At 41.0% G+C, this 12,465-nt stretch overlaps 1 protein-coding gene across 6 annotated transcripts in view; it reads right to left on the bottom strand.

The window, feature by feature from the left end:
* Positions 1-12,465, bottom strand: part of celsr1a (cadherin EGF LAG seven-pass G-type receptor 1a) — an 82,516-nt gene that overhangs the window by 21,397 nt on the left and 48,654 nt on the right. For 4 of the 6 annotated variants that reach the window (XM_034074677.1, XM_034074676.1, XM_034074679.1 and 1 more), the window contains exons 7-10: positions 11,167-11,247; positions 2,621-2,778; positions 1,102-1,265; positions 852-977 (exon numbers count right to left, since the gene is read on the bottom strand). In XM_034074677.1, coding sequence (XP_033930568.1) covers positions 852-977; positions 1,102-1,265; positions 2,621-2,778; positions 11,167-11,247 — 529 coding nt within the window. The remainder of the gene's footprint in view (positions 1-851; positions 978-1,101; positions 1,266-2,620; positions 2,779-11,166; positions 11,248-12,465) is intronic. The other 2 variants (XM_034074680.1, XM_034074681.1) reach the window with 1 other exon arrangement.

The raw sequence follows: 12,465 nt of genomic DNA, 5'->3' as shown, positions 1-12,465 counted from the left end.
CAGAGCGTGCATTTGACCGTATCTACTCTAAGTTAGCATCACAGAACTCATCCCAAATCTTTTAAAATATGGTCTACACTTAAAATTTGATCTGATAGAATAAAAAGAAAAGGTGGATGAATAAAAGGTGGATTTCAGTCTTTTCATGTCGGTCCAGTCTGGATAATTTTGGCAGAAAACCCACCATAACAAATCTCCTGTTTCTCGTGTGGCAGCTAGCTGTGCTTTGCCTCAGTCCAAATGTGTCAACAAGCGACATAACAGCCAAAAACCTCTTCCCAGCTTGCTGTGATCACACCCCAGTTTAGATACTGGATACAAGGCCTGGCGCTGGCTAGGCGGCTACCTCATAGACGAGAGGGCAAGAAGAGGAATTCACACCTTCGCACATTGTTTGGAAGATCGCCCCGAAGGAGGAAATCAAAGTTCTCTATTTACTAAGGAAGAACATGAGACTGGTTATGGAAATAGCAAAAATAGTTAATACCCTACCTACATGTATTTATCTATAAGTACTCTGTATAGGTCCTTGTCAGAGTAACATGAGGTAACACATATAGGAGGTCAGTGTGCGCATGTGTTTGTTTTGTTTCATCCTTTGTCTGCTGTTTAGGTGAGTCAGAGAGTTGGTTCTTGTCCTTTAACTTCAGTCCTCAGGCTATCCTTAGTGTGTGTACAGGAGAAAGCTTCACCGTGAATCTGCTGCATGACTCAAACTGACTCAGGGGAGGAGCTCTTTATCCTGTCTGATCTCCCACACACACTCTATTTCCTGGAAGTCCTTCAGACTCACACACTTACTGTTGGTAAACACACACTTTTTGATCTTCAGAGATAAGTCTTCTTCTCACCTTGTTCACAATTCTTGCCTCCATAACCGGTTGGGCAGTCGCAGCTGTACGTACTCCACTTGCTGACACACACTCCTCCGTTCTGGCACACGTCGTCCGTGCAAAAGTTTTTCTTTGCTGGACAACCTTGAAATTGAACACATAGATTGTCATGAATTTGTGAAGAGTAAGTAGATAATCAGCAAGAGTATTTGTCCTAATAATAAGCAATGTTGAGCATGGCTTAAGTTTACCACGCAGCATATCATACCTGCCGCGGTGCCGTTGTTGGCGATGTAGCTGGCCATGTCGATGGGTTTGCTGTCGATGGTGAGGTTTCTCATGCAGCCCACAAATTCCCTGTTCCTGACCGGGAAGTCCTCGGGTAGGTTGGGAACCCCGCCCAGCAACAGCGGACCAGTTAAGTCCAGTGACCTGCAGAAGACATAGACAGAAAATGGATTAGGGTGAAACCTAAAATGTAGAAAATCACCTTTTAATGAATATTTGTCAATGTTTAAAAGAAAAGAAACCAGACAAATAAGAGGCCTAAGTGGACACATGCACACACACTTATTTGTATCTCTACATAGTTGCAACAAGGATATCAGAGCTTTGCAAAGAGTGTAACAAGTTAATCGAAAAAAATATAATTTTGAAAATTGTTCTGGTCAGTGGCATTTATCTGGTCACAGTACTGGTGTAAAACCTACATTTGTATTTTATATATTATAAATACTCCTGACACCTTCTTAAAAAACGTGGCGGTATGTGACATCCATATTGTGCCTTGTTCAAAGTTAATACAACATATTGCTAATTATGGTAAATGAAAGTTTAAACTGAAATGTCCTTCTGTGTGCCTTAATCCCACTCAAAACATTCTCCACAACAAAACAGGGTATGTATATTTGTATATTTCAGTAAGAGTATCCTCCAAACGCCGCTCAGCCTCTGTGACCTGTGGAGCAAGTTCCTGAAAGAATGTAACCTCATTAACTCCTCTTTGAAGCTCTCTCCCTGACTGTCCCCACCCTCTGCAAACTAAATGTGTCCCAGCATGCTAGCTCCCCATAAGACTCATTAAAAAAAAGTCTCACGCTTTAGAAATAAAAACTCATTAGTGTTTGGTACACAGTCAATCGGTTGAAACCTGTGTGGAGGCAAGCTTTGCAGTGTATAAGGCCATGTTTGACAGCACGAGGATGAACTCAGATTAGCAGACAAAAAGAAGTGAGGGTACAGAGTAATCTTTTGCAATTAAGGTACTTTAACATAACCCCTAAGGTAGAACATATTAACATATTAGTCTGACTAGTTTGTGTGCGGAGTGTGTGTGTGTGGTATGTGTTGGAGAATGGAGATCATGTGTGTTAAGACCTAAACAGAGAAAGACAGAAGCAACACAAATGTATCACACATTTAAACTGAATGTTGAGAAAATCGGCTAAAGAAAACACGGAAGAATGCATTCAGCATTGTTATGCGATTATTATATATTGAGCAGTTAGGTAAGCAGTAGGTGGCGCCATTTGTCCATTTGCAAAAAAGAGGGCGCAAAAGGGTCATAAAATGGTACAAAAAGAAGCATGCTCATAATTTATCCTCTTAATCTTTTTCCATTACACTTTGTTGCATTTCCATTTTATCAGTACAATGACCCTTTCACTTTAACCAAGCGTTAAAATATGTTAACGATATTTCAATATTTTTTGCGAAGCTTCTACGTTCCAATTTTGTATGTGCAAATTCAAAAATGTGCAGATGAAAGACAAAATAGACTATCTTACTTCTTCTGTCCGGTCTGGGTGCCCTGGGCGGCGCAGGAGTAGTTTCCGATCTGCTTTCCGAAACGTATCGCCATGGAGATGTCACAGTCGTCCACAGCAACCACAGCCACCTTTTCTCCAGAGGGTCCATGGGGGATGCCAAGACGCCCAATGTTCGGCTGAAAAACAACAACAACATAAGTTAGAATCATCATTTTCAGGTTGTTTATGGAGCAGGTCAAGTAATTAGATACAAATAAATGTTAACATATTGAATCAGTTATAACACCTGAACACCATCAGTTGGGAATAGACAAGAAAAATAGCGAACAAGCAGAGAAGCAAAGAGAAAGATTTATCTAAGAGTAATGGATAAATGGTATATACTAGCAGAAAAACTAATTGTACGTACTTTAAAAAATGCAAACTTAAGCAAACCTACTTATATCAGACAGTTCAATTGTATGTAAAAAAAAGATTGGCACATCAACTTAAACCATAAATAGTTGAAAAAATATCCAGATTCAAATAAATGACAGGTGGTGTAAATCTAGGGGTAAATGAGTTCATCTAGCTGTGGAGGTGCGTTTGAGGACAACTTTAAGAACCACTACTCTACACCGCATGGAATCGCATTTTTACTCCAAATTAACTTTTTTTCAGTGTATTGAGATGGTAAATATCAATGGAATTAATAAGTAATAACGTGTAATGCTTGATTTCTTTCAATTCCAGAAACTTGGCTGAGTTTCGATGCCTGATCAGTGCAGGTCAGAGCTACGCAAACAATGTTTCTCTGACTTTAGCCGACTTGTAGTAGAAGTACAACGTTTTCTAATGGCTGAGGAACCACAAAAAGCCCATTGTACATTAGCTTGCCCCTAATGATTACAAAGTAGGCTAATTCCTCCATCAAGAATCGTAGCCGACAAACGTTGATCTTAGAAAATGTTGATCAGCTTAAAGAATCGTAGCCGACAAATCGCTTTAGTTTTGGCAATATCTAACATGAGACCCAAGTGCAGTGGAGCGTATTACTCAACAATAGAGGCATTGGAACAGGAAGCAGGAGGAATTTGAGGAGTTCAATAAAAGAAATGTTTCCACCAATTAAATAACACCTCTTTACACTTCTTTCATAAACCTGAAAGCAACAATTTGGAGCCATTTTTGGGAAATAAGAAAATAAAATGGTATTGTTGAGATGAATAAAGTTGATAAGGCAATTTGTACTAACATATGTACAGTGAATTTGCACAATAAACATTTTACTTTCGTGCTGTGGGTGGCTTACGATGGATCAAAAGTGATTAGGTACCGCTATATGCTATCAACATCTCATGACTACAACAACACACAACAATGGGACTACAGATCCCAGATATGATCACAGCGCAGTGTTTACATAAGACACTGTTTAGAGGTTTGACTGTGAGAGCAAAAGAGATTTTAAACCACGCTGGTTGCATTTACAGTTTACAGCTCAAAGAAACGAAATAAAAGACAAACATCATTTGTTGTTGTTGTTGTTATTATCTTATCTCACACATTGTGTTGCGTTGCCATCTTTCATATGATGTTGAAGAAAGTTGACAAAAGAAGCGGGACAGATGGAGAAAGGAGAAGAGAGGCATACATAGATGGACAATGTGTGTGCATGTGTTTTTCTGCTTCATAAATAGGATTAGAGTAATGAGATACTGGTGGGTCGCTGCAAACAAAGGAGGAGGGGAAAAAAGAAAAAAGAACAAGCTACATACAAAAATAGGGAAGGAGACGGACCAGAAATAAGAGCCTGGTAGGGAAAGACAAAGAGAAACGGCCAGACGGGTAAAAATGAGCGACAGAGGGAAGCAGTGTCTATTTTGGCTCAGGTGGACTCCGGTCCGGGCATATTTTCCAACCCACAGGGACTTTATCACTGCCACTCCCTTAGAAATGCCCTGTTTCCACCAAAAACACTTTCACACTTTCAATAAAGACAAGCAGGAAGGGAGAGTGAACAATACTCTGACGCCATTGCTATTTTCTTCTTTTCATCTTTCATAAATCTGATTTATTTTCTACATTTAATGCAATCCAAGATGTAAACATTACCATACAAAATCGTAATTTTTCTGCGGTTCTACATAATGAGTTGGATGTTGTTATTAGCAACATGTTAAAGCAATGGTTTTTTAAAGTTATAAAGGACTCCGACTTATTCAAACATAAGGAAAAACTATCATCCATCATCATAAGGTAAATCTTCAAATGTCTTCTTGTCCCAAACTTTTTTAATTACTATAATATAAGACAAACACATTTTAAAAACTGGGGAAATTAATAAGTAATTATTATAAAAATTGCTGATTCATTTTGCAGCTTTAATGTTACTTTATCATAATTGTACTTCCAATGAAGAAGTTACAAATGGAATTAAAGGTGGGGTATGTCATTTTGGAGAAACCAGCTCGAGTGCGCTCGGGTTTGAAAATACACAGCCGGAACACATCTGCCACTTCCTTACAGAGCCCCTCCCCCAACACACACGAACGCGCACATGACCAATGAGGGCACGAGATAAGTTTGTGCACAGATGGAAGGCTGACAGGCAGGTAGGCCATCCAGTTATTTTAGCCGATTTTTTGTCAAAGCACTTAAGATATTCATTGCTATCGGGATGTTAAGAGCATTCCATGGAATATAACAAAAAGTGTATCTCGAGCCGGTTTCTCAAACGTACCTACCCCACCTTTAAGTGTACAGAGCCTGGGTTCATGCTGTTTAGTCACATGCTTTTCCCTTTGTTAGTATCTTTTAATAACTGTATTGTATGTGGGGCATGTAAACTAAAGCAATCATAGTAGTAGGAAACCACACCCCTATCACTGGCTAGCCCCCCCCCCCCCCCCAGCTCTCTATCTACAGGTGTCTACTTGTGTTAACCCCTTCCACCATCACGTGTGAACAAGTAAACAGTTGGCACAAGCAACATTATTCAAATCAGAAAAGCCTGTGATCAAGGGAACTGCTCACGACACACAGAGAGAGCTCTTTTGTTCAGAAAGTGGCAAAGCTGGAAATAAGTTGGTATAATGCCGCCAGCAGGAGGAGAACAATGAAAACCTGAAGACAAAGAGCAGTTTTCAGAGATGCTCAACAGGGCCGATAGAAAGGAACAGGGCATAAGGGAAGGGGAAAGAGTCTACTCGAGTGCGCCAAAATTCACAGCAGAGAGCAGACGTATAATAATCATTGTGATTGGATAGCGTGCTGTAAGTGAGTTTTGTTGTAGTGAGTCTCCTAAGAGGGAAACTATTTTATAAATATGAATTCTGATTCAGTGGGAAAAACGCTTTAGATTTTGCTCGATATTCTACTTTTTGACATTTCTTGCCTGTCTTTTGTCATTCTACATACATCTTTATAGATTTGAAGATATTAAGGGGCAGCAGAGAAGAAGTTCCCTAATTCTTCTTATAACAACTACTTACCCACTAGGATTAGTAGCATTTTAAAGGAGCAGTACATCATTTTGGATGTTCTTTGATTTATTTCCGAGAGGGAGAGGATAAGATGTGTATCAATCTCATGCCTGTGCGTGTCATATTGATGAATATACTTCCTGAAATGTCAAAGAAGTGAAAAATGAGAGGGAAAGTGTGATGACCGTGGAAAACCTTTTCAAGGGCAACAAAAGGTCGTTTTTCTGATAAAGCCATTCTCTCTATTGGTGACTCTTCTAACAGAGGAATCTGTAGTTTAACTGGTTACAATCTTATCATCTCTTTTGAGTTCAATCCAGCGAGGAAGGGATGAGATAAAGACAGGAAGCAAAACACAGGAGAGGCGGAGATACCCAGATATCGTTCATAATGGACCCGCAACCCATACGACTCGGGGTGCAGCTGTTACATGGGCTGATAACTCATAGACTGACATGTATATACACACAGTGTGTAAGCGCTACATGTATTTAAGGTGTGTGTGTAATGTGTGTGTAATATGTAGGGGATAAGGAGCATTAACGCAGCTGTTAGTACATCACTGCTGCTGGCTCACTTCCCACGCTACACCACTTTAAAACACATGCTCACAAGCACTCACTGCATGGATGAGTGACACCGACGAATACTTCCAAACACACCGTGTCAGTCACGCCAATCAGAATAGCATCCAAACCAAATATCTGACGTGTGACAATGTAAGTAATGTCAGCCATCAATGTAAGTAATGTAGTCATCTCAACTCCACAAACTTTACACATGGAGATCACTGCCCTGACATCTTCATTGAGGTTCAAAACTAAATAATGGGAATACCTGATTAACAGCTGGGTTTAAGAAATATGGTTATTTTAGTGTTAAGAAGCTCTTTGTTTGCCAATTTTAAAAGCCTCTGTTAGATGAATATTCAAAAATAAGAGGTGATATTATACTCAAAATTGTGAGAAAGGGCGAATAGAGGCGTTTTATTGGTATTTCCATCCATCGATCCAATGTGAACCGCTTATCCAGAGTCGTGTGGCGGTCATTTTATCATTTAATCCTTTTATTTCAACCATGATATTTAGTTAAAATCTTTATTATTTTCATTGGAAATTCTTTGGAAAATTGGTGTTAGTTAGCTGAGTGTGTGTGTTAGCTTTGTAACTATTCCTGGTCCAACTTGTATATGGTTTCAGGCTTCTCCCCTGCTGCACTTGGCCCGCTCTTTGAGGGGCCCCATGAGAGCCTCTCATTTACCCTCCGTCCGACTCTGGGCCGCTGAAGATCCCCTCTCTCTCTAACGTGTCGTCTCCAGGGGCGCTAGGCTTGCCGCAGCCATGGTAACGCACTTGATCCCCACAGCTAGCCACAAAGACGAGGAGGGCAGAGGACACGAGCGGAATGAGGAACACACACACACACGTACGAAAATACACCAAGTAATGCCACATGCAATTAAAAAACCACACTTTTTCCCAACATCCAGTGCTCACGCAGGATATAACTCTAACTAAGCGCGCACACACACACACACACACACACACACACACACACACACACACACACACACACACACACACACACACACACACACACACACGCACGCACACACACACACACACACCACACACACACACACACACACACACACACACACACACACACACACACACACACACGCCTTCTCCCTCAAACTATCACACACACCTCTTTCAACCTTGGGCTGCCTGTCAAAGCCGACATTATATCTCAAGCAGCCCCGCGGCCGGGATGAAGAAGCTTGCTCTGCAGATTGAGTTACATGCAAAACACAGTTCGACAGTTTGGACAGAAAACACTGTCAGAACGGGGCACTAATTACCAGGAAATATATGCGTGTGTGTGTGTGTGTGTGTGTGTGTGTGTGTGTGTGTGTGTGTGTGTGTGTGTGTGTGTGTGTGTGTGTGTGTGTGTGTGTGTGTGTGGAGGGAAGGATGGATGGATGGAAGGAATACTCTTGGGTCATTATGTGTTTATGCGTGTGTTTGGGAACTATGGGAAGGATGTCTGCAGAATGTGTTTCAGCGTGTGTGTTGAGTGATCAAGCAGCAAGTTGGTATGTGTGTGTGTGAGGCAGGAAGTGGCAAGCGGAGCTGCAGACGGCCACACGGTTCACTTCGATAATAAAGGAAAAACGGCGCACAGTCTTATTTGATTTGGGATCGCCTCAGGAAACGCCATTGTTTCTCTGACTGTTGGATAAGAATTACACTTGCTTTAAGTTGGGTTTGCGGTGTTCCTCTTGGACAGCATGTAACAATAAGAATGAAGCAAACATGATTTTATTGTCAGAAAGTATCCATAAAAGATCTGTTATATTTTGGCTACATAAACTAGAGCCAAAATAAAGATGGGCACTAAACCAAACAAGTATCTTTCGCAAGAGTGTGTGTGTGTGAATAATTCACACTTCTAGGTTTACAAAGCCAGAGGGCAGGTGAGGTAATGTGGACATGACAGAGAGTGTTCCTGCCAAAGGGAAGGTGGGACACACTAGCCTGTGCATGACAAGGCCAAAAAACTACTTTATACACAAACACACACTCATAGTTCCCAGAGGCTCTGCGCTAGGCTACGATGTCCCGTGTTCAAGCCTATATGTTACTGCTGTCTTCATCGCCTCATCACATCCATCAGTGTAACAGATGGGCAGCGGCCATTGTTGGCTTGTAGCTTTCAAGCAGCAAAACAAATGAGCGGACGACACAAAATGATGTATATTATCTGGAATAGGTTGGAAAAAAATTCCTTTGACAGTAATATTGTAGAAATATATTCACCTGATTGTACAGAGACATCAATGGGATTACCTTCTGGTGGAATGGGATTACCTTCTGGTGGAATGTTTGTTAAAGCATATTTTACAGGCAGGTTTTGTCCATTGATCTTTGGCTTGTTTCCCTCTGTCTTCTTTTATAAGGACATTGGATATGTTCAAATGGGAATGGCATTTTGTTGCCACATCTTAGCTCACAAAAATAATGATAACAGTGTGAATTTTGAAATGTGTCATGCTGCACCAACAAGTGTCCTTATCATAACCAAAAATGATGGGACCATAATATCAACTTGTGGTGCTACTGCAGGACTTAAGCTAAGCTAAGCTAACCTTCCCTCGTTCTACCTTTAGAGACATTTAGCGTACAGACTAATGGTGTAAAACCTCGTATTTAAGTCTCCGCCAAAAAATAAACGGTTAATTCCCAACAGCGAGAAACTAGATTTATTATAGTTAGCAATAGGTTGTTTTTCAAGTTAACATGAATTATGGGTCTTAGAGTCAAATAACCAAATTCCTTTCTTTTGCAGTAAAATATTCCTGGGTTGAATAAAAATCTACCTTCAATCTTACACATTTAAAATATATACCACTTATCCAAATCTGACCTTTGAGACCACAGCTGTTTTACATTGACCATCTACCATTATCTCATACAGCCTTATGGAGAGCACAGGATAAAGCCTTAAAGGAACACTAGGACTGATGCTAATGTGTACCAGTAAAAGCAGTGGCACAATAAAACTGAACTTGATAGGGATCATATAAGAGATAAGAGATAAACATTAGTGGAAAGAGATAAGATGAGGAGACAGGCGCAAGAGGAGGAGGTCATAAACCATATAGATGTCTTCTTTCACTTCATACACAATTCATGTGTATCTCTCCTATTCTTTCCCCCCTTAAATTCCACTGTCTGTATCTCTCAACATTAATCAGAGGTTTAGGTCATGCTAGGTGAGCTGTGTGAAATGTCCTACTTTCAGTGAAACACACTCCTTCATATCAGAGGAGGATAGAATGTAAATTTGAGGGAAGGTGAAGAGAATTAGACATGTGAAGACGTACTGGGTTAGGCAGTCATGTGTGAAGGCGGTCTGCAGTGACAGATTTATCAGATGTATCTTCAGTCCTCAGTGACACAACGCTGTGCACATCTGCTCTTCCTGACTCGTCAACTCAATCATCAAGAGAAATAAATATGACCATGAAAAAGCTAAATATATATGGCTCCATTCACCTCTTCGAGCTTCAGAAGCAGATTTATTATCTACCGGTGTCTAAAGTAAAGTGTTTGACTTAGTATTAGTACATCAGTGTTATATGGTTCTCATTACATACGTCACACAATACTGTCCTATCTAGTTGTGAACATGTTGTATGTGCAATATATGGCACAATGCACCATTATCAACTGGTATTGCTAATAATGTCATGCCTTAAATAGATATTACAGAATGTACACATTGCTGAATGGAAAATACATGTCTAAAACTTTCAAAAATAATATAATATTTAATATTTTTACCATAAGCAGTATCTTGCAGTATCAGTTAAACCCCTTCACAAGTGCTGTTACTCACACATACACACAAACACATACATACACACTTACATACAGACAATAGGCAATTATCCAATTACAACCCACTGATGCCCATTAGGCGTCTAAGTGTAACAAGTGAAGATTAAGGATACAATCACAATGAAATCCCTTTAACAATAATACAGTATAAACAAAAGAGTGTGAGCCTCGAGACGGAGCCTGAGAGATGACACGTCTGATATAAAACAACTCGCTGTCAGACCCTGACCTCTGTGTCCACTAGAGAAACATTAGACAATTGTTTAACAGAACAGTGTGAGAGCAACCACATGCAACACCAGGCCAACGCAGGGGTTGTGTTGCACTTATTAAGTCACCCTGTGGAGTTTTTGACCAGCAGTATCGCGACAGAGCAATATTTGTTAGGAATGGTTGCTGCTGTGTTAATGACTTCACCAAGACGTCAAAAACAGGAGACAGAAGAATGCCGAAAGTCGCACGGGATCTGCTACAGCCAACCAGAAACCACACCGAAATCTACAGCAGCCTCTTCTATAGTCCAGACCAGAGGCAGGCTAATTAAGAGCCAACACACAGGCCACCTCTGTGAGGTAAGCATGTACAGCAGAGATAGTCCAGTAGACTGTACTAGAAGCGGAGCAGGGACTACATGATACCCGGGGGAGGGGGGGGGGGCACTCATGGGGACTATAGGCTAGAGGTCAGAGGTTACCTCCTTCTGATTGAGCTCCAGCCAGGCAGTATAGAGAGGGAGCCGCAGAGCCCCGCTGGAGTCCATCAGACTCCCCCCTTCCTGGGAGAGAAACACCGTGGGAGAAAGACACACACCGCGTTAGACCTGGAGCCCACAACCAAGCCACGTCACTACATGTGTGTGTGTGTTATGATGTTGTCATGTATATGCAAGTGCATTTCTCCAGTTGAAACACCAATCAATGAACAACAAAGCAGCAGAAACACAGAGGACACAAGTCACACAATAAACCAAACTCACTAACCAATGGAGTCTGGTGACTATAGGAAGAGCATAGAGTGGCTTCAGCTTCCCATGAGAAAGAGCTGCTGTTGGTAAGGTAAGGCTTAAACATATTCTAAATATAGCTAACAGTCTACTGATATGGTGGTCCTCTCTTCATTGCCTAACTTGTGTTAGCGTGCCTGTTTCTCAAAACTAAAAGCATGCCGCCACAATCTACTGTAGGTAATAAAAGGACTAGGGGTATGTACAACCCTACTTCAAACAATCCGAACAATCCCTTTCAGAGTTACATTGTAGTGTGCATGTGCTGCATGGTGCAGACCGACACATACGTGCCTAAGTGTCTGTGGTTGGATCTGCTACCAGCCAATTTGCCAACAATAATGTTGACATCTAAAGTAAACCATAATCCCTTCCTGCCCACTTCAAAAACACCTCTCCCACCACCTCAGACAATAGGCAACAACTCATGCGCTGCCGCCTTTGGACAAAGATGTCTCTGGCAGATTTATATCACACTGTGAAATACTACGCTATGCCAAGAGCAGGCGAGATTTACAGCAGGAAAAAGACAGGGAACAAGCATGTGAAACCCAAAAACCAGCTTCCACATGTCAACATAAGTAGTTACACTGACATGAAACATGGGTTTGGAAGCATAAAAGTAACATTACTGTGTGATAGAAATATGACTAAAAGCAACAGTTTTCCTCATGGAATACACATGTTTAAATTGTCACATGCAATTCAATTTGGAAAATGAAACTTTCTGGTATTTAAATGCAAAGTGTGTGTTTATTTGTGATGATAACCTTAACTGTCTGAGGTCTGGGGAAACCCTCGTCAAGAAGAACAAAGAATAACATGGCCCCTTCCTCTAAAAACACACCCTGCAGGGGAATGTAGAGTCTGGGGCTTCACCTACAACAAATAACTACTTAACCTTTTAAAAGAAGCACTTTACAAAGAAAATACAAAAACATGCTCCCTGCATTTGTTCAGAAACACATGGTGCTGCAGTCAACCTGACAC

Source organism: Pseudochaenichthys georgianus, chromosome 23, assembly GCF_902827115.2.
Source record: "Pseudochaenichthys georgianus chromosome 23, fPseGeo1.2, whole genome shotgun sequence".
Classification (NCBI taxonomy): Eukaryota; Metazoa; Chordata; class Actinopteri; order Perciformes; family Channichthyidae; genus Pseudochaenichthys; species Pseudochaenichthys georgianus.
This window is presented reverse-complemented; position numbering and strand designations above follow the sequence as displayed.